The sequence below is a fragment of the Aquarana catesbeiana genome, linkage group LG02 (assembly GCF_042186555.1).
Source record: "Aquarana catesbeiana isolate 2022-GZ linkage group LG02, ASM4218655v1, whole genome shotgun sequence".
NCBI classification, from domain to species: Eukaryota; Metazoa; Chordata; class Amphibia; order Anura; family Ranidae; genus Aquarana; species Aquarana catesbeiana.
In genome coordinates, this window is record NC_133325.1 from 371,209,015 (window position 1) to 371,228,211 (window position 19,197).

Below are 19,197 nucleotides of genomic sequence, written 5' to 3' on the forward strand. Positions count from 1 at the left end.
AGAATTGTTGCCTGAATTGTTGGAGGTCTTTAATACAGCATTTGAAAGTGGTTATTTGCCACCTTCTATGAATGAAGCATTTTTTATAGTGTTGTTAAAACCTGATAAAATCCCTAGTAACTCTGAATCGTATCGCCCAATTTCATTACTTACCTCAGATGAGAAGTTATTGGCAAAAGTATTAGCCACTAGATTGACAAAAGTAATTTCTAAGATTGATCCTTATGCACCATCAGGCTTTATTCCAAATAGATCCACGTATAAGGTACTTATTTCCTAATTTACAGGTTCCAACTGAAAACATGGTTAATAGAGCTATACTGTCGCTTGCTGCCGCTAAAGCTTTTGATAGCATATGTGGTATTGCTTAGAAAAATTACATTTTGGACTCCAGTTTATAAGATGGATTCAACTTCTTTATACTGCCCCAGTGGCACGGGTGCAGGTAAACGGACATATCTCTTTTTCACTACAACAAGGTACAAGACAGGGATGCCCATTATCACCTTTGTTTGCTTTAGAACCACTGGCTGCCTCAATCCGTTATATCCATTACATTATTGGATTTTGTAAATCTTTGGGGAGAGGACAAAAACGCTTTATATGTGGATGATACACTTCTATTTGTGGGAGATACCTTGTCTGCATTGGAGGCAGTAATGTCTTTAATACATATGGCTCCTTTTTAGGCTTTAAGATGATGGGATAAGTCAGTACTTTTACCAGTGGACCCCTTGGTGACCAATCTGCCAATTTCTGCTTCTCAGATAGCTGTAGTTTCTACATTTAAATATCTATGGGTACATGTCACATCACAAATGAGTGATTACGCGGAGGGGAATTTGTCCCCACTACTTAAGCAAGCGGGGAAAATCTGGAGTAAATTGCCTTTGACAATAATAGGTAGAGCCAATTTGATAAAGAGGATTTGGATGCCACAATTATTATACTTGCTACATAACTGCTCCATATGGTTACCACTTAAAATATTTAAACAAATAGATACTCTGTTTAGAGATTTTATATGGAGATATAAACAACCTCGGATCAGCCTGGAAACTTTGCAGCTGCCGAAGGATGAAGGAGGTTTGTCTGTCCCCAACGCCAGGCTTTATTATCTGGCATCTCAACCCCAGCAATTAAATGGATGGAATACTAAAGATTGTGAGGATCCTATACAACAAATTATACTTTTCCCAATTGCCAATAGATCCACTAGTACAGTTAATAGTTTACCATTTTGTTAAAAAACGTAGTTATCCTACGTTCCATTTGGTACATAGGACTTGGACCACTGTTCAACAAGAAATTCCTTATGAGGGCTATACACAATACATGCCCATATGGAATAACCTACAACTGCCTGAAGGGGCGAGACTTAAAAATTTTGAGGTGTGGAAAAAGGCAGGAATTTTGTTTTAGCCAACTATATGTCTAAAATAATTTTTTCAATACCTACAGCTACGACATGCCTTGCAGTCCCAATAAAAGACCTTTATATTAAAATATAATACTTCATCAATTTTGGCTACAGCAGTTACTACTAGACGTGCTAAACTAATGGGAAATATATATTCTTCTATTAAAATGATAAGAATCAATTCACAAGAAGGTAGCTTTGGACGGTGGGGAAGAGACCTAAAGACACTTAGTGATAAGGAATGGGGGCAAGCCTTGAACAATTTATTTAAAAAGGTATCCTTATCCTCTGCACAGTGTTTGGCTCATCTATTTATTATCCATAGAGCTCACTATACTCCTTTAAAACTGTATTCCTGGGGTAAAGCAAATACATGTAATTGCCCAAGATGCATAAATGGAACTGGTACACATATATATGTTGCGGCGATGCCCCAAACTGCATCGCTACTGGAAGTCCATATTTGATACTCTGAACTCCTTGTGCTCCACACAAGTACAGCCTGACCCTAAAATAGCATTGTTAGGGGTTATGCTGGAAGATACTCTCCCAGTTGAAGAGCAGGTGATGTGGCTGAGAACCATGTACATGGCTCGTAAACTTATATTGCAAAAATGTATATCAAAATCTCCACCAATGACAGATCAGTGGATTAATGCAATTAATCTTAATTTAAGACGAGAGGAACTGACTTTTAAACATAGAAGATGTCCTAAGAAATTTGAAAAGATATGGCATTGGTGGTTAGTGTCTGATTTAGCTGAGAAATCAGAGGGGCATATTAATGACGTGGGACATTAGGTAAGAAATCTAATACTGGAGGGAAATGAATTATATATTATAGGTACCATCTAGGAAAAATTTGTAGGAGGGAATTGTAAAAAGGGTCTGAAGAACGTAGATCGAGACATTTTTTGTTTTTCAACCCAAGTGTTGGGTGGGGTAATGTGATGATGATATAAGTGTTTATTAGAAGGGTTTACAGTTTAAATGTCATAAGTGTTTATCTTTTGTTGTAAAATGTGAAAAAACCAAACACTCAAAAAAATTTGATTGAAAAAAAATAAAATAAAAATAAAACACTAACCAGTAATAGCAGTACATCTAATGAACAGCTAGCAAATAAACAGTAATCAAAATAAACAGGAAGCTAAATTAACTAGTCACCTAACAGCTAGCAAACATCACACAAAAGTTTTGTCAAGAGATGAAATGGACACAAAACTAGCAGACAGACCAAAACAAAAAAGGTGACTCCATTAACTTTAGGAATTCACACAATGAGGGATTATACAATCAGTGAAAGACGCCTTAATAAACAGATTACACATAGCAGGAGACGCTAGCATCAGGTAGTTTTGAGCGTATTATATGAACATCTATTCAGCGTCTAGGAGGGGAGAAGGGTGAAGCAGTCATTGCTGGTTTGGGCACGGAGGCCCCAAATCTATATCCAGGTCCTAGGTTCCCAGAGTCTGGGTTTCGGGGAGACATGGGCCCAAATCCAAAGCAAACCCACTCCAAAAAGGTCCCCTAGGCAACACACCTCCCAAAGAATAGAGGCCCTTCAAAAGTCAGGGCCCATAGTCAGTAGGCAAGAGGACAGCCTGCAGACCCCTGTCTCAATTCCATCTGTCACAGTGAGCCATTTTGACTATGGGGAAGATTAGTCCATCTACCTTTACTTCCTGGAACATGCAACAGTGCACATCATCTGAGAGGGAGAAAAAAAAAAAAAAAACCCCACTCCCAAAGACCTTGTGAGATCTCAGTTTTCAGACAAGATTTTCCAGGAAGGTACTAGTGATGTAGTCTTTCCAGGATGTAGCTGCGAGGCTAGGGCTACATCACCAGTGCCTCACTCAACTGGGAAGTGGGGAAAAAAACAGTAGTTGCAAGTGAAAGAAAAAAAGGTTTTAATAAAAAACCGAATGTGATTTCATATTCGCACGATGCATGCTGATGTGATTTTTTGATGTGATGATGATTAGCTAAGGAATGAAAAGGTCAACTTTAACTAGACTAACAGCTGCTGTATAGAAAAAGGGCAAAAGTTTCCAGATGAATGCAAGACAGTGTTAACAACTTCCATAAAAATATATAAACACCAAAAGCGCTGAAGTCCAGATAATTAATGAAGGCAATTAAACTGATAACAACATGAATAATAAAATCATAGTTCCACAATAATGTGTTGACAAAGTTTATGTATGATGAAAGACCAGTTAAAATCTTAATGGTTCAAAGGAAGGGGTTAAACCAGTGGGGTGTAGATAGGCGAGCTTGCTGCTCTGTCAACCAGCGGAAAAACTGATAGCTGAAAAGATAAAAATACAAAAAATACAAGAGAGAGCGCACCGCCCCCTAGTGCAACACTGTTAAATAAATAAAATCCAGCTTGGATCCCTGGACTTTGGAGAGCCACCACAGCCTGTAAAGACGCACTTGTATTAATCTACACAATTTGAGTGTACAAGGATCACTTATCTGTATTTTATTTATTAAACGGTGTTACACTAGGGGTCGATGCGCACTCTTGTATTTTTAGCTTAACTTCCATACCGGGCAATTCTGGCATTCCGCTCCTACATGATAAATCTCAAATCTTTTGCTCGAAAATTACTCAGAACCCCCAAACATTAAAATATATATTTTTTTAGCAGAGACCCTAGGGAAAAAAGCGGCAGTTGCAATTTTTTAGGTCACATGGTATTTGCGCAGGAATTTTTCAAACGCGATTTAAAAAAAAAAAAACACACACTAAAAAGTAAGCTTCATTTTTTTGTAGCATGTGAAAGATGATGTTACGCCGAGTAAATATATACCCAACATGTCACGCTTTAAAATTGCGCACACCAACCTTCAGGACTATACCTCACATGCGGTTTGAATGCAGTTTACATATGCGGGTTCGACCTATGTATGCGTTCACTTCTGCGGACAGGGGCGCTTACATTTTTTTTTTTTTTTTTTTTTACACCTTCCCTTTAAAATTTTTTTTCTATCACTTTTATTCCTATTCAAAAGGAATGTAAACATCCCTTGTAATAGGAATAGGGCACGACGGGTCCTCTTTACAGAGAGATCTGGGGCCTAAAAGTCCCCAGATCTCTCCTCCAGGCTAGAAAACCTGGGGGGGCAAAAAAAAACAAAAAAAAAAAAAAAAAAACAAAAAAAAAAAACACACACACGATTCTACGCTTGTAACCAAAATAAATGGCAGGGTTCTGCCAGCGACGGAAATTACGTCATGATGTCGCTTCCGGCCTCCGAGGATCAAATAGGGGGTGGCGGGACCATTTGGCCCACGCTATAGTAAACCGCCGGCAGTTTAATTCTCCAGTTGGCCGTTCGCACGGGCGAGCCGAAAGAAGCACCGGAGGGCAGCAGCAGGAGGGGGCTGGGGTGGGAGCTGCAGGCATCTTTCAGATATCTCCACTCAAAGTCCAGGACATCATATGATGTCCTACGGGCTGGAAGTGGTTAAAATTCAGAGTGATGGGCCTGGAGAAGATATGTAGGAGACAAGGTTTTGGAGAAAATATTGTACTGCGTTGCAATAAAGCAAAGCAAGTTATAATAGCTCTCACAAGACAAAAAATGTTCCTCAGAACAATAAGAGCTATCTAGCAAAAAGTAAATCAGATTTAGTACAATTGATGTAGTGTTACGGTCCATACCAAGGAAGTAAAAACAATACACTTATCCATAAGCACAGATGTGAGTACCCAGTTAGAATGTTAAAAAAACCTAATGACATTTTTTCCCTATGCTTACAGCAGAATTAAACCCACTGATTTAACCACTTGAGCCCCGGACCATTATGCTGCCTAAGGACCAAGAGGTCTTTTTCCAATTTGGCACTGCGTCGCTTTAACTGCTAATTGCGCGGTCATGCAATGCTGTACCCAAACGAAATTTGCGTCCTTTTCTTCCCACAAATAGAGCTTTCTTTTGATGGTATTTGATCACCTCTGCGGTTTTTATTTTTTGCACTATAAACGGAAAAAGACCGAAAATTTTGAAAAAAAAATGATATTTTCTACTTTTTGTTATAAAAAAAATCAAATAAACTAAATTTTAGTCATACATTTAGGCCAAAATGTATTCGGCCACATGTCTTTGGTAAAAAAAATGTCAATAAGCGTATATTTATTGGTTTGCGCAAAAGTTATAGCGTCTACAAACTAGGGTACATTTTCTGTAATTTACACAGCTTTTAGTTTATGACTGCCTATGTTATTTCTTGAGGTGCTAAAATGGCAGGGCAGTACAAAACCCCCCCAAATTACCCCATTTTGGAAAGTAGACATCCCAAGGAAATTGCTGAGAGGCATGTTTAACCCATTGAATATTTATTTTTTTTGTCCCAAGTGATTGAATAATAACAAAAAAAAAAAAAAAAATATTTACAAAAAGTTGTCACTAAATGATATATTGCTCACACAGGCCATGGGCCTATGTGGAATTGCACCCCAAAATACATTCAGCTGCTTCTCCTGAGTATGGGACTTTTTGGGAGCCTAGCCGCGTACGGGGCCCCGAAAACCAATCACCGCCTTCAGGATTTCTAAGGGTGTAAATTTTTGATTTCACTCTTCACTGCCTATCACAGTTTCGGAGGCCATGGAATGCCCAGGTGGCACAAAACCCCCCAAAATGACCCCATTTTGGAAAGTAGACACCCCAAGCTATTTGCTGAGAGGCATATTGAGTCCATGGAATATTTTATATTTTGACACAAGTTGCGGGAAAGTGACACTTTTTTTTTTTTTTGCATAAAGTTGTCACTAAATGATATATTGCTCACACAGACCATGGGCATATGTGGAATTGCACCCCAAAATACATTTAGCTGCTTCTCCTGAGTATGGGGATACCACATGTGTGGGACTTTTTGGGAGCCTAGCCGTGTACGGGGCCCCGAAAACCAATCACCGCCTTCAGGATTTCTAAGGGTGAAAATTTTTGATTTCACTCTTCACTGCCTATCACAGTTTCGGAGGCCATGGAATGCCCAGGTGGCACCAAACCCCCCCAAATGACCCCATTTTGGAAAGTAGACACCCCAAGCTATTTGCGGAGAGGCATGGTGAGTATTTTGCAGCTCTCATTTGTTTTTGAAAATGAAGAAAGACAAGAAAAAACATTTTTTTTTTTCTTTTTTCAATTTTCAAAACTTTGTGACAAAAAGTGAGGTCTGCAAAATACTCACTATACCTCTCAGCAAATAGCTTGGGGTGTCTACTTTCCAAAATGGGGTCATTTGGGGGGGTTTTGAACTGTCCTGGCATTTTATGCACAACATTTAGAAGCTTATGTCACACATCACCCACTCTTCTAACCACTTGAAGACAAAGCCCTTTCTGACACTTATTGTCTACATGAAAAAGTTTTTTTTTTTTTGCAAAAAAATTACTTTGAACCCCCAAACATTATATATTTTTTTAAAGCAAATGCCCTACAGATTAAAATGGTGGGTGTTTAATTTTTTTTTTTTCACACAGTATTTGCGCAGTGATTTTTCAAACGCATTTTTTGGGGAAAAAAAACACACTTTTTTAAATTTTAATGCACTAAAACACACTATATTGCCCAAATGTTTGATGAAATAAAAAAGATGATCTTAGGCCGAGTACATGGATACCAAACATGACATGCTTTAAAATTGCGCACAAACGTGCAGTGGCAACAAAATAAATACATTTTTAAAAGCCTTTAAAAGCCTTTACAGGTTACCACTTTAGATTTACAGAGGAGGTCTACTGCAAAAATTACTGCCCTCGATCTGACCTTCGCGGTGATACCTCACATGCATGGTGCAATTGCTGTTTACGTTTGACGACAGACCGCCGCTTGCGTTCGCCTTAGCACGAGAGCAGGGGGCGACAGGGGTGCTTTTTTTTTTTTCTTTTTCTTTTTTCTTTATTATTTTTTTGCTTTTTTTATCTTATTTTTAAACTGTTCCTTTCATATTTTTTCTTTTAAATCATTTTTATTGTTATCTCGAAGAATGTAAATATCCCCTATGACAGCAATAGGTAGTGACAGGTACTCTTTTTTGAAAAAATTGGGGTCTATTAGACCCTAGATCTCTCCTCTGCCCTCAAAGCATCTGATGACACCAAGATCGGTGTGATAAAATGCTTCCCCAATTTCCCAATGGCGCTATTTACATCCGGCGAAATCTAAGTCATAAAATGCTCATAGCTTCCGGTTTCTTAGGCCATAGAGATGTTTGGAGCCACTCTGGTCTCTGATCAGCTCTATGGTCAGCTGGCTGAATCTCCGGCTGTATTCTCAGGTTCCCTGTTGAGACAGGAGAGGCAGAGAAAAACACGGAAGACGGTGGGGGGGGGGGGGGGCATTCCCTCCCACGGCTTGTAAAAGCAGTCTAGAGGCTAATTAACCGCTAGGATTGCTTTTACATGAAAGCCGACCGCTGGCTGAAAAGAATGATACCAAGATGATACCTAAACCTGCAGGCATCATTCTGGTATAACCACTCAAATTCGTGAATGGCGTACCTGAAGACAAAAAAATGGTTAACAATAAAGCACAGTAAAAACGGTAAAGTATAAAAAATTGCATACCTGAAAAGCAAACATGATAAAACATAACAACAATAAAACATTGCAGAATAGAATACAGTAAAAAAGAGCAGAACAATAGAGAGAGAATAGAGAGAGAACAATAAAACGACAACTATTTTTTTTTATTTTATATATTTTTTTTTTTTTTTTGACACTTTTTTTGTAACTAACTTTTGTAACTGTAACCGGTTCCAGGTTCGGGTCTCTCAAAATGCGATGGCATCTTGGGAGACCCTGTGAAAGTGTGCCTAGTCTGTGGAATGCTGTACCCTACGCTAATACTCAACTAGTGAATGGTAGCGTTCAAAACATTCACCAATGCAAAGACCAGGATTGTCAGGACAGGAGGGACAATAATAGCGGGTGTCACGCCTATACCCGCGCTTGCTGCAGACACAACATCTTTTTTGGGGGGGTTCGTTGGGTAGGGGTACTCGGGAGGACATAAAAATGCCTCTCATGCAGCCGACTGCATTTGGTTGGGGATGTGAATGGGGGAAGTACCGGCGCTGCAGAAGTAGTGGGTTCCCAATTAGAATTGGCGAATGCAGCAGGAAGGGCATTATGGGCACGACGGACCTGTGTTTGTCTTTTTGGTGGCAGTGGGACACTACTTGTGCTTGCCACCTCACCAGCTTGAACTGCACTTATGGGACTCGCCACGTCACCAAGTGTTACTGCAGTGCTGGTTTGACTACGACCGGGGTGTACTACGCCGCTGGTGCTTGCCAGTTCAATAAAAAGCTACCAAAAAAACTGTTAGCGATCGCAGGGATCAGGCCTGGCTCTGCGAACGCTGCAGTTATGCGTTTAGTGTTTTGTAAGTGACAGTGATCGATCGATACTGCACTTGGGTGGGCTGGGCCGGGCCGGGCGGAGGGGCAAAATGCAGGTGCTAGCAGGTATCTGGGCTGATCCCGCTAACACTGCGTTTTTGGGAACCCTAAACTGCTGGGGACGCTAGTATAGATCTGATCGGATCAGATATTGATCCGTTCAGATACTGTACCACTAAGGGAGGTGTACGGTGCGTGCGTGGGTGTTAGCGCTACTGGCGCTAACCTGACGCTGCCTGGGGCTGGTGCTTGCCAGTTCACCAAAATGCTACCAAAAAAACTGTTAGCGATCGCAGGGATCAGGCCTGACTCTGCGAACGCTGCAGTTATGCGTTTAGTGTTTTGTAAGTGACAGTGATCGATCGATACTGCACTTGGGTGGGCTGGACGGAGGGGCAAAACGCAGGTGCTAGCGGGTATCTGGGCTGATCCCGCTAACACTGTGTTTTTGGGAACCCTAAACTGCTGGGGACGCTAGTATAGATCTGATCGGATCAGATATTGATCCGATCAGATACTATACCACTAAGGGAGGCGCATGCTGCGTGCGTGGGTGTTAGCGGTACTGGCGCTAATCTGACGCTGCTTGGGGCGACGCATATCACCACCGGGCGATTAGGGGGCTAAACCTTTATTCGGTAATAAACGGCGGGTGCCCTGACACTATAAAAAATAAACGAACTAACCAGCGTCAACCGTAACGGTTAAACGGTGATCAGTGGTGAAAGGGTTAACTAGGGGGCAATCAAGGGGTTAAAACATTTATTAGATAGTATATGGGGGTCCCTGACGCTATAAAACGCTGACGGCGAACCGAAATATTTACCTCACTAACTAGCGTCACCAGCGACACTAATACAGCGATCAGAAAAATGATCGCTTAGCGACACTGGTGACAGGGGGTGATCAAGGGGTTAAAACTTTATTAGGGGGGGTTGGGGGGGTACCCTAGACCTACAGGGGGGTAACAGTAACTGTGCTAACACTGTAACTGTCACAAACTGACACCATGCAGTAATCAGAAAAAAAAAAAAACCTGCTTGGTGTCAGGTTTGTGACGGGGGGGGGGGGGGGGGGTGGTTGGGGGATCGGGGTGTTTTGTATGCCTGGCATGTTCTACTGTGCGTGTGTGTGTTGTGCACTCACATTGATGTCTTCTCCCCTCGGCGCTGGAACGGAAACTACCGAGCCGAGGGGAGATGACATTTCCTTTGCTGCTGTTTAGCATACAGCAGCAAAGGAATGTTCCCATTGGCCGGCGGCGATCGCGAGGGGGGGGCCACGAACGGATGGCCTCCCCCTCCACTCCGATCGCCGGGGAACAAAACGGGACCGCCTCGGGCACGGGGGGGGGGGGGGTCCGATCGGCGTGAGGCGGTCCTTAAGTGGTTGTAAATGCTCACATATACCCAAGTGACTGGCCTCATGTGATACAGAGATGAAACCAATCTCCCTACATAAGCTGTACCTGTTTATCTGCGGTCTTCTCTCTATCTGTACAAAATCCAGAATTTAGCTTGTCTGAGCGGTCAGAAAAAAGGGTGTAGAGATGAAATGTCACTATACAGTACAGAGCTCAATAAAGAGAGCTCTAAGAGCCGACTGGAGGGAAGGGACATACTCCTCCATACTCCACAGCAATAGAGCTGAGGCTGTCATTCAGCTGGACTTCACTCCTGTCACCCTTTTTCTCTTGGTGCAATGAAAACTTGTCAGACGTGACTAATGAGACTACAGTGGGGAAGGGAAGTATTCAGACCTCCTTAAATTTTTCACTCTTTGTTTACTGCAGCCATTTGCTAAAATCATTTAAGTTCATTTTTTTTCCTCATTAATGTACACACAGCACCCCATATTGACAGAAAAACACAGAATTGTTGACATTTTTGCAGATTTATTAAAAAAAGAAAAACTGAAATATCACATGGTCCTAAGTATTCAGACCCTTTGCTGTGACACTCATATTTAACTCAGGTGCTGTCCATTTCTTCTGATCATCCTTGAGATGGTTCTACACCTTCATTTGAGTCCAGCTGTGTTTGATTATACTGATTGGACTTGATTAGGAAAGCCACACACCTGTCTATATAAGAACTTACAGCTCACAGTGCATGTCAGAGCAAATGAGAATCATGAGGTCAAAGGAACTGCCTGAAGAGCTCAGACATTATTGTGGCAAGGCACAGATCTGGCCAAGGTTACAAAAAAATTTCTGCTGCACTTAAGGTTCCTAAGAGCACAGTGGCCTCCATAATCCTTGAATGGAAGATGTTTGGGAAGACCAGAACCCTTCCTAGAGCTGGCCGTCCGGCCAAACTGAGCTTTCGGGGGAGAAGAGCCTTGGTGAGAGAGGTAAAGAAGAACCCAAAGATCACTGTGGCTAAGCTTCAGAGATGCAGTTGGGAGATGGGAAAAAGTTGTAGAGAGTCAACCATCACTGCAGCCCTCCACCAGTCGGGGCTTTATGGCAGAGTGGCCCAACGGAAGCCTCTCCTCAGTGCAAGACACACGAAAGCCCGCATGGAGTTTGCTAAAAAAACACCTGAAGGAGTCCAAGATGGTGAGAAATAAGATTCTCTGGTCTGATGAGACCAAGATAGTGCTTTTTGGCCTTAATTCTAAGCGGTATGTGTGAAGAAAACCAGGCACTGCTCATCAGCTGTCCAATACAGTCCCAACAGTGAAGCATGGTGGTGGTAGCATCATGCTGTGGGGGTGTTTTTCCGCTGCAGGGTCAGGACAACTGGTTACAATCAAGGGAAAGATGAATGCAGCCAAGTACAGGGATATCCTGGACGAAAACCTTCTCCAGAGTGCTCAGGACTTCAGACTGGGTCGAAGGTTTACCTTCCAACAAGACAATGACCCTAAGCACACAGCTAAAATAATGAAGGCGTGGCTTCACAACAATTCTGTGACTGTTCTTGAATGACCCAGCCAAAGCCCTGACTTAAACCCAATTGAGCATCTCTAGAGAGACCTAAAAATGGCTGTCCACCAACGTTTACCATCCAACCTGACAGAACTGGAGAGGATCTGCAAGGAGGAATGGCAGAGGATCCCCAAATCCAGGTGTGAAAAAGACTCATGGCTGTATTAGATCAAAAGGGTGCTTCTACTAAATACTGAGCAAAGGGTCTGAATACTTAGGACCATGTGATATTTCAGTTTGTCTTTTTTAATAAATCTGCAAAAATGTCAACAATTCTGTGTTCTTCTGTCAATATGGGGTGCTGTGTGTACATTAATGAGGAAAAAAATGAACTTAAATGATATTAGCAAATGGCTGCAATATAGCAAAGAGTGAAAAATACTTTCCGTCCCCACTGTATGTACACACTATGGGGGTGGGGGTATGCTTTGTTCATATTTCATGTCTGGAGGTGTACAACCACTTGAGCGGTTTCTTAAATCCGTTATATACACAGCATGCCATACATTAAAACTTTTACAGTTAGTAGTGTGCTTAGGTTTGCTCTCAACCATCCAATTACTGGTGTCATAGCTGATTATATGTGCAACACCATGGCAAATACAGACCAAACAGGCTCTAAGATGGCAGCTTCCTTAGCTGTAAAGGATAGGAGGGTTTAATTCTACTTTCATTTCCCTTGATGGATATTTATAAATGCACATGCAATGGAAGTCTATGCTGAAGTCATTGTTTATAAAACTCAGGTGTCATAAGTTGACACACACATAAAATTGAAATCTGTGCCCATATTAAAGCCTTCACCTATTTGATAAACATGCCCTAAATCATAATCTGCTGAAATAAAAATCAAGACCCTGAAACTGCAGAAAGTGAAATCATTAGGTGAGGGGGAACTAATGAACTAAACTGAGCTTCAAATGATGATGGAGTGGTTTTAAGAAGGCAATTATTCAGAGAAGTTTTGCTCGACAGTATTACATTAGTCCATTCATAGGCGATGAGCAATGCAGTCAATTCCTTTATTGTAAGGCACGTCACTGTTCACCTAAGGTAGCTCCACTTCTACTGACATCTAGTGGACAAATAAAAAAAAAACTTTGCAAAGTGTTCTAAAACACCAATACCATTTAGAATTGGCACAAATATATATTTTTCAATAACTGTGAATAAAATAGAGTTTTACTGAATATCCTAGCAACAGCTGAATATTACCAGATAGTTCACACTTTTGATATCCAACTTCACATCAAACATGTAAGTTTGGCTTTTACATTTTTAAAATGAGATCATTATATATACAGTTGCAAATGTTTCTATCATTGAACTGACTACCTGTTTCAAGCAAAGCATAGCCAAGAGATTTTGACATCTTTTAACCCAGTTGCAGTATTAGAGAGTACCCAAGAATACAGCCTGTCAACTTAACACCAAGGACTTTACCTATAAACATTGGCCGATGGTTATCAGTCTTCAAAACAGAGACAAATGTGCCTACTACCCAAGCATATACACTATATTACCAAAAGTATTGGGACATTCCAGAGGCGCATTTGTGAGGTCAGTCACTGATGGACAAGGCCTGGCTCGCAGTCTCCGTTTTAAACTCATCCCAAAGGCGTTCTATCGGGTTAATGTCAGGACTCTGTGCAGAACAGTCAAGTTCCTCCACCCCAAACTCGCTCATCCATGTCTTTAGGGACCTTTGTGCACTGGTGCGCAGTCATGTTGGAACAGGAAGGGGCCATCCCCAAACTGTTCCACAAAGATGGGAGCATGAAATTCTCCAAAAATGTCTTGGTATGCTGACACCCACCTTCACTGGAACTAAGGGACCAAGCCCAACCCCTGAAAAAAAAACCCACATCCCCCCCCCCCCCCCAAAATGATTTGGACCAGTCCACAAAGCAAGGTCCATAAAGACTAAAGACATGGATGAGCGAGTTTGGGGTGGAGGAACTTGACTGGCCTGCACCCCCCTCAACCCGAAAGAACACCCTTGGGATGAATTAAGGTGGAGACTGCAAGCCAGGCCTTCTCCTTTACATTAGTGCCTGACCTCACCAATGCGCTTCTGGAAGAATGGTATAACATTCCCATAGACACACTCCTAACCCTTGTGGGCAGCCCTCCCAGAAGAGATGAAGCTGTTATAGCTGCAAAGGGTGGGCCAACTCAATATTGAACCCTACGGACGAAGACTGGGATGCCAGTAAAGGCAGGTGTCCCAATACTTTTGGTAATATAGTGTACATTAAAAGAGACATTCACCTTTGTACAAAAAAATAAGTGCACTTGCGACAGAAACAATTAAGTACTGTCCGTGATACTTTTTATTTGCACCAACATACAATTTTTCAGGACAAGCTTGCGGGGTATGTCCCCTTCTTCAAGGTACTGCTGGGACCTTGAAGGGGACATACCTCGAAAGCTTGTCCTGAAAAGTTGTATGTTTGTGCAAATAAACGTATCATGGACAGTACTCAATTGTTTCTGCTACAAAAAATAAATGCACATCTTTTTGCAGGTAAAAAAAAAAAATGTCCTTTAACTTTTTGTATTAGAAGCCTGTACAGCAATGCACCAGCGATCAAGAAATCGCTGATGCCATGCAGGTCTTCTGCACACGGTCAGTGCATCTACTTGCCTGTACAGGTAAGCCGATACTCACTGACAGGAAGACTCAATGAACTACCACAGTGCTCCACAGCACCATAGTAGTTAATTGAGGAATACAAGCCAACAGCCGCTTAGGCTGTCAGGACTTGTAGTTCATTCATACACAGAGCTCTGCGTATGAATGATGTGGCCGTGCAGGGCCCTGCCCACACAGCCACTCTGCTTTCAAAACCTGACAGCTAGTATGGAGGACTTCTCCACATACTGCTGCCACAATTTGGGGGGGGGGGGGGGGGTCAGCGGCTGCAGCACTTACAATCAGATCATTTTGGCTAGCATTAACACCTCTCACTATGCTAGTTGGATATTACTCACAAGATATGCATTTGCAGAAACCCAAGTTATACTAGTAAGTGCAAACTCAGGTTATGACTACATACCATAGCTATAGAAGAAAAATACAAGAAATCATACTTTTAATTATTGTAGGATCTCCATTGTACTTTTTACACCATTCGAAGATTTTAGTCTGCTAAGGTAGGGCAACAGGCATAAGTGCCATTTGATGTTACTGGGCTCCCTTAATATAATGCATGTTAATGAGTGAACTGCGAATATGGCAGCAAACACATAAGGAATCATGTCATGAGATAAATGTGAAGGTGGACAATACTGACATCTTCTGGAAATACAAGATCCCTGTCTACAATGCTGACCCATTGGCTTCAGTACCTTAAAGACAATTACACTAAAGCACAGACCTTGAACAAGTATAGAATGCAGATCAGGAGTTCTGTTTTCACCAATATTCTTTTTCTGTATGCTTGTTCACGGTTAATGACTTAAAAAGCTTTGGAGAGAGAGATTACGGTAGCTAGCATTTTCAGAAATAATGGTAAACAAACGCAGCCTTAAAAATGCTCTCAGAACAGCTTTCCTTTTAGGAAGACACATGGAGACACAGCAATTCAATAAAGCAATTGTGCCTTTATTTTCTGAAAAACTTTATGCAATATACCTTTGCTTTCTTCATGCTGCTCATTACTTTGCCCAGATCTTCTACATCAATTAGACCACTGTCTCCTCCAGCTTCTTTCTCCCCTTCAGATTCTGACTCACTGGTGGTTTCATAAAGTTCCTCCTGCTAAAGAAACAGATCAATATGCTTATCATGTGTGAAAAACCATCTATGGAGAATGGGGGCACATTACTCAGGTGATAAAACGAGAGTGACAATACAGAAAGGATCAGAACAATGAGGGACATTAAGCAAGCAGATTAGCGACACAATTATTCACAAAAGGCTGCGTCTCCTTCAGCATTGTCTATGCAACAGGTTTACAGACCTGCAAGACTGTATTCCTGAGCAACCAAGTGCAACAGTTTGCAAACTTGAAAGATGAGAACGGTTTTCCCTTTAAAAGCAGTAGTAAAATACTGCTTGGACATTTGTAGCTACAGGTAAGCTCATAATAAAGTTTACCTGTAGGTACAAGGAATATCTCCCAAGAGTATCGAGCTATTCACTGTTTCTGCAACCAGTGAGGTCACTGGCGCATGCGTTCTGAAGGGGCGACATACATATACCACCCCTTCAGAGCTCTGTGCCGCAGCTATTACTTCCATGCACTTGCGGAGGAGGGACGACTTTGCTGCTCGTCCAATTAAATGGCCAGAGCCTGCAAACCTGGAAAGAAGACCAGGTGAAAATGGAAGCCCTGTCAGCAGTGATTGCAGGCCACTGGAGGGCTTTGTTTTAAGCCAAGTCTTCCATAATGTACTAGTATATTATCTCATTAAATAATGGCTAATGATTTTGAATAATACTTAATACCTGGTAGATAAATTCATCAAAATTTTAATTACAAAATACAGTGAATAAAAGTGATTATAGTCCGTATTTTGTAGACGCTATAACTTTTGCGCAAACCAATCAGTATACGTTTTTTTTTTTTTTGTTTGTTTTAACCAAAAATATGTAGCAGAATACAAAATTGCCCTAAATGGATGAAGAAATTAGATTTTACAATTTTTTATTGGGTGTGTTTTATAGCAGAAAATAAAAAAAAAAAAAAAAAAAGATTTTTTTTTTTTCACAAATTGTCAGTCTTTTTTTTTTTTTTTTTTTTATAGTATAAAAAATAAAAAAAACGCAGAGGTGAACAAATACCACCAAAAGAAAGCTCTATTTGTGGGAAAAAAAGGACAATTTTATTTGGGTACAACGTCGCACGGCTGCACAATTGTCAGCTGAAGTAATACAGTGCCATATCGCAAAAAATGGCTTGGTCATTAACCACTTGCTGACAGCCTCACGCTGATATACGTCAGCAAAGTGGCACGGGTGCGCAAAACAATGTACCCGTACGTCGCTGCATCATCCACGGCTAGTTGGCGCACACGCTGCCCGCGGGTCCCATGGACTCGATGTCCGCTGGCGGCACGGAGAGGCAGAACGGGGAGATGTAAACAAGGCATTTGCCTGTTCTGCCTAGTATCATGACAGGGATCTACTGCTCCCAGTGATCGGGAGCAGTGATCTGTCATGTTCTAGTGAGCTCATCACCCCTACAGTTAGAACATGCTGAGGAAACAGTTAACCCCTTGATCATCCCCTAGTGTTTAACCCCTTCCCTGCCAGTAATCAGTGCATTTTTATAGCACTGATCGCTGTATAAATGCCAATGGTCCCAAAATAGTGTCAAAAGTGTCAGATCTGTTCGCCGTAATGTCGCAGTCACGATAAAAATCACAGATCGTCATTACTTTTTTTTTTTTTTTTTTTTTTGCCACTTCAGCTTGAAGGTTTCTCCCGGGAAAAGATTTTTCAAATATTAAAATTCAAATTTCTTTCCCATCTTATCGTCACATCATCGTGGCTTTACATTTGCTTGGTACTCCAATTTAGTATATTACAAAACAAAAGAGGATACATAATTATCCCAACGATAGCTAATGCTTCCCTTTTACCCATCCCCCCCTCCCACCCCCTACCCCCCCCCCCGAGACCATATCCATCCAGTCCTCTGCATTCCTCTACTTATGTAGACCACATCTCAACCGCATTTGGAGATTCTTTAAATTTTTCCCAGTCTTTCCATTTTGTTTCAAAGGCCCCCATTTTTGTCCCTTCGCTAAATCTTAGGTACTCCAAGCACTGAATCTCATTAATTTTATTAAACCATTCCCTCATCTTTGGCCTCTCTTTCCTTTGCCAATACTTAGGGATTAAGCTCTTAGCTGCATCAATAATATGTGGCAAAAGTGTTCTGAGATATGTTTTAGTCGGCATATCACTCATGTGGAATAAACAGATCCAAGGGTCATTTGGGACGTCCAAGTTTGTTATCACTTTGATAAATTTTCTTACTTCGCCCCAAAACCTTTTCATTTCCGGACATAGCCACCAGATATGGGCCATTGACCCCATCTCTGAGCAGCCCCTCCAACAAAATTGCGACTTATCCCTATGTATTTTATGCACCCGATCGGGGGTCAGGTACATTCTGGTCAGGCATTTAAAATTTAATTCTAGGAGTTTACTATTAACTGAAGTAGCTGAGACTCTTTTCAAGATCAGGGAGACTTCTGTATCTGTAAGATTTCTCCCTAACTCCTTTTCCCATTTCCCTATATAGTCCGGGGTTTCTAACCTTTCTAAATCAACTAGAACTTTATATATCCGGGAGAAACCCCCCCTCCCCTCTCTATCCACGCATATTTTTTCTAGTGGTGTTAAATTATCCACCGATCTTATTGGCTGTGGGAGTGAACCAACATAGTGTTTTAATTGGCTATAGCGCCAGGGGTTAATGACTAACATATCTCTTTTGTCCTGCATCTCTTGGAATGAGCATATTCGACCCCTATGCATTATGTCTTTTAGTTGTATATTTTCTTCTAGTAACCATTTACCAAACCATTCCTCTTTCCCTGGTGCAAACTGTTCTAAATCTTTAAGTGGCATTAAGGGTGAGTTATACTCCCAGTGTTCCTTTCTGTGAAGGGTGTCCCATATCTTAAGTGCGTGTTTAGTGATTGCATGCGTTTCAGTGCTGTACTTTCTCTGTTGAGGCGAAATCCATATAATCTTATCCAGTTTAGTGTCACTAATTTTATTTTCTATTACTACCCATTGTTTTTCTATGTTTTTGACCCATTCAGTCACTCTGGCTATAGCGATAGCTTCGTAATATTTCCTTATATCTGGTGCTCCCCATCCCCCTTTACCTTTAGTATTAATCAATTGTGAGAATTTTAATCTAGGTGACTTTCCCCTCCAAATAAATTTTGAAAACATTAAGTGTAGCCTTCTGAGGTATGTATGTGGGAGTGTTATTGGTATCATTTGCATTTTATAAGTTATTTTCGGCAGTATAACCATTTTATATATGTTGATTCTTCCCGCCCAGGATAGTTGACCCAGATGAATTCTACTCAATTCAGCTTTTACCTCGTTTAACAGTGCTATAAAGTTCGCTTGGTATAGCGTTTCGGTTGATGTAGTGATTTTGACCCCCAGATAATTCAGTTCTTTTTTCCCCCACACAAAGGGGAAGTGTTTTTGGTAGGAGTGGTCACTCTCCTTGAAGTGGTTTATCTCAAGTGCTTCAGATTTAGTTGGGTTTACTTTGAAATTTGATAATTTTCCGTATTCTACTAGGTTAGCCATGATATTTGGTAGGGATATCCTTGGCTGGGTTATATACAGCAGGATGTCATCTGCAAAGGCGGCCAGTTTGTATTCCATATTCCCTATTACGACCCCACTAATATCCCTATTCTGCCTTATCCTTA

At 41.3% G+C, this 19,197-nt stretch overlaps 1 protein-coding gene across 2 annotated transcripts in view; it reads right to left on the reverse strand.

The window, feature by feature from the left end:
* Window positions 1-19,197, reverse strand: part of LOC141128049 (S-adenosyl-L-methionine-dependent tRNA 4-demethylwyosine synthase TYW1-like) — a 349,357-nt gene that overhangs the window by 261,657 nt on the left and 68,503 nt on the right. Inside the window, exon 7 of one of the 2 annotated variants that reach the window (XM_073615095.1) lies at window positions 15,419-15,541. In XM_073615095.1, coding sequence (XP_073471196.1) covers window positions 15,419-15,541 — 123 coding nt within the window. Of the gene's footprint in view, window positions 1-15,418; window positions 15,545-19,197 lie in introns of both variants that reach the window. The other variant, XM_073615094.1, reaches the window with a different exon arrangement.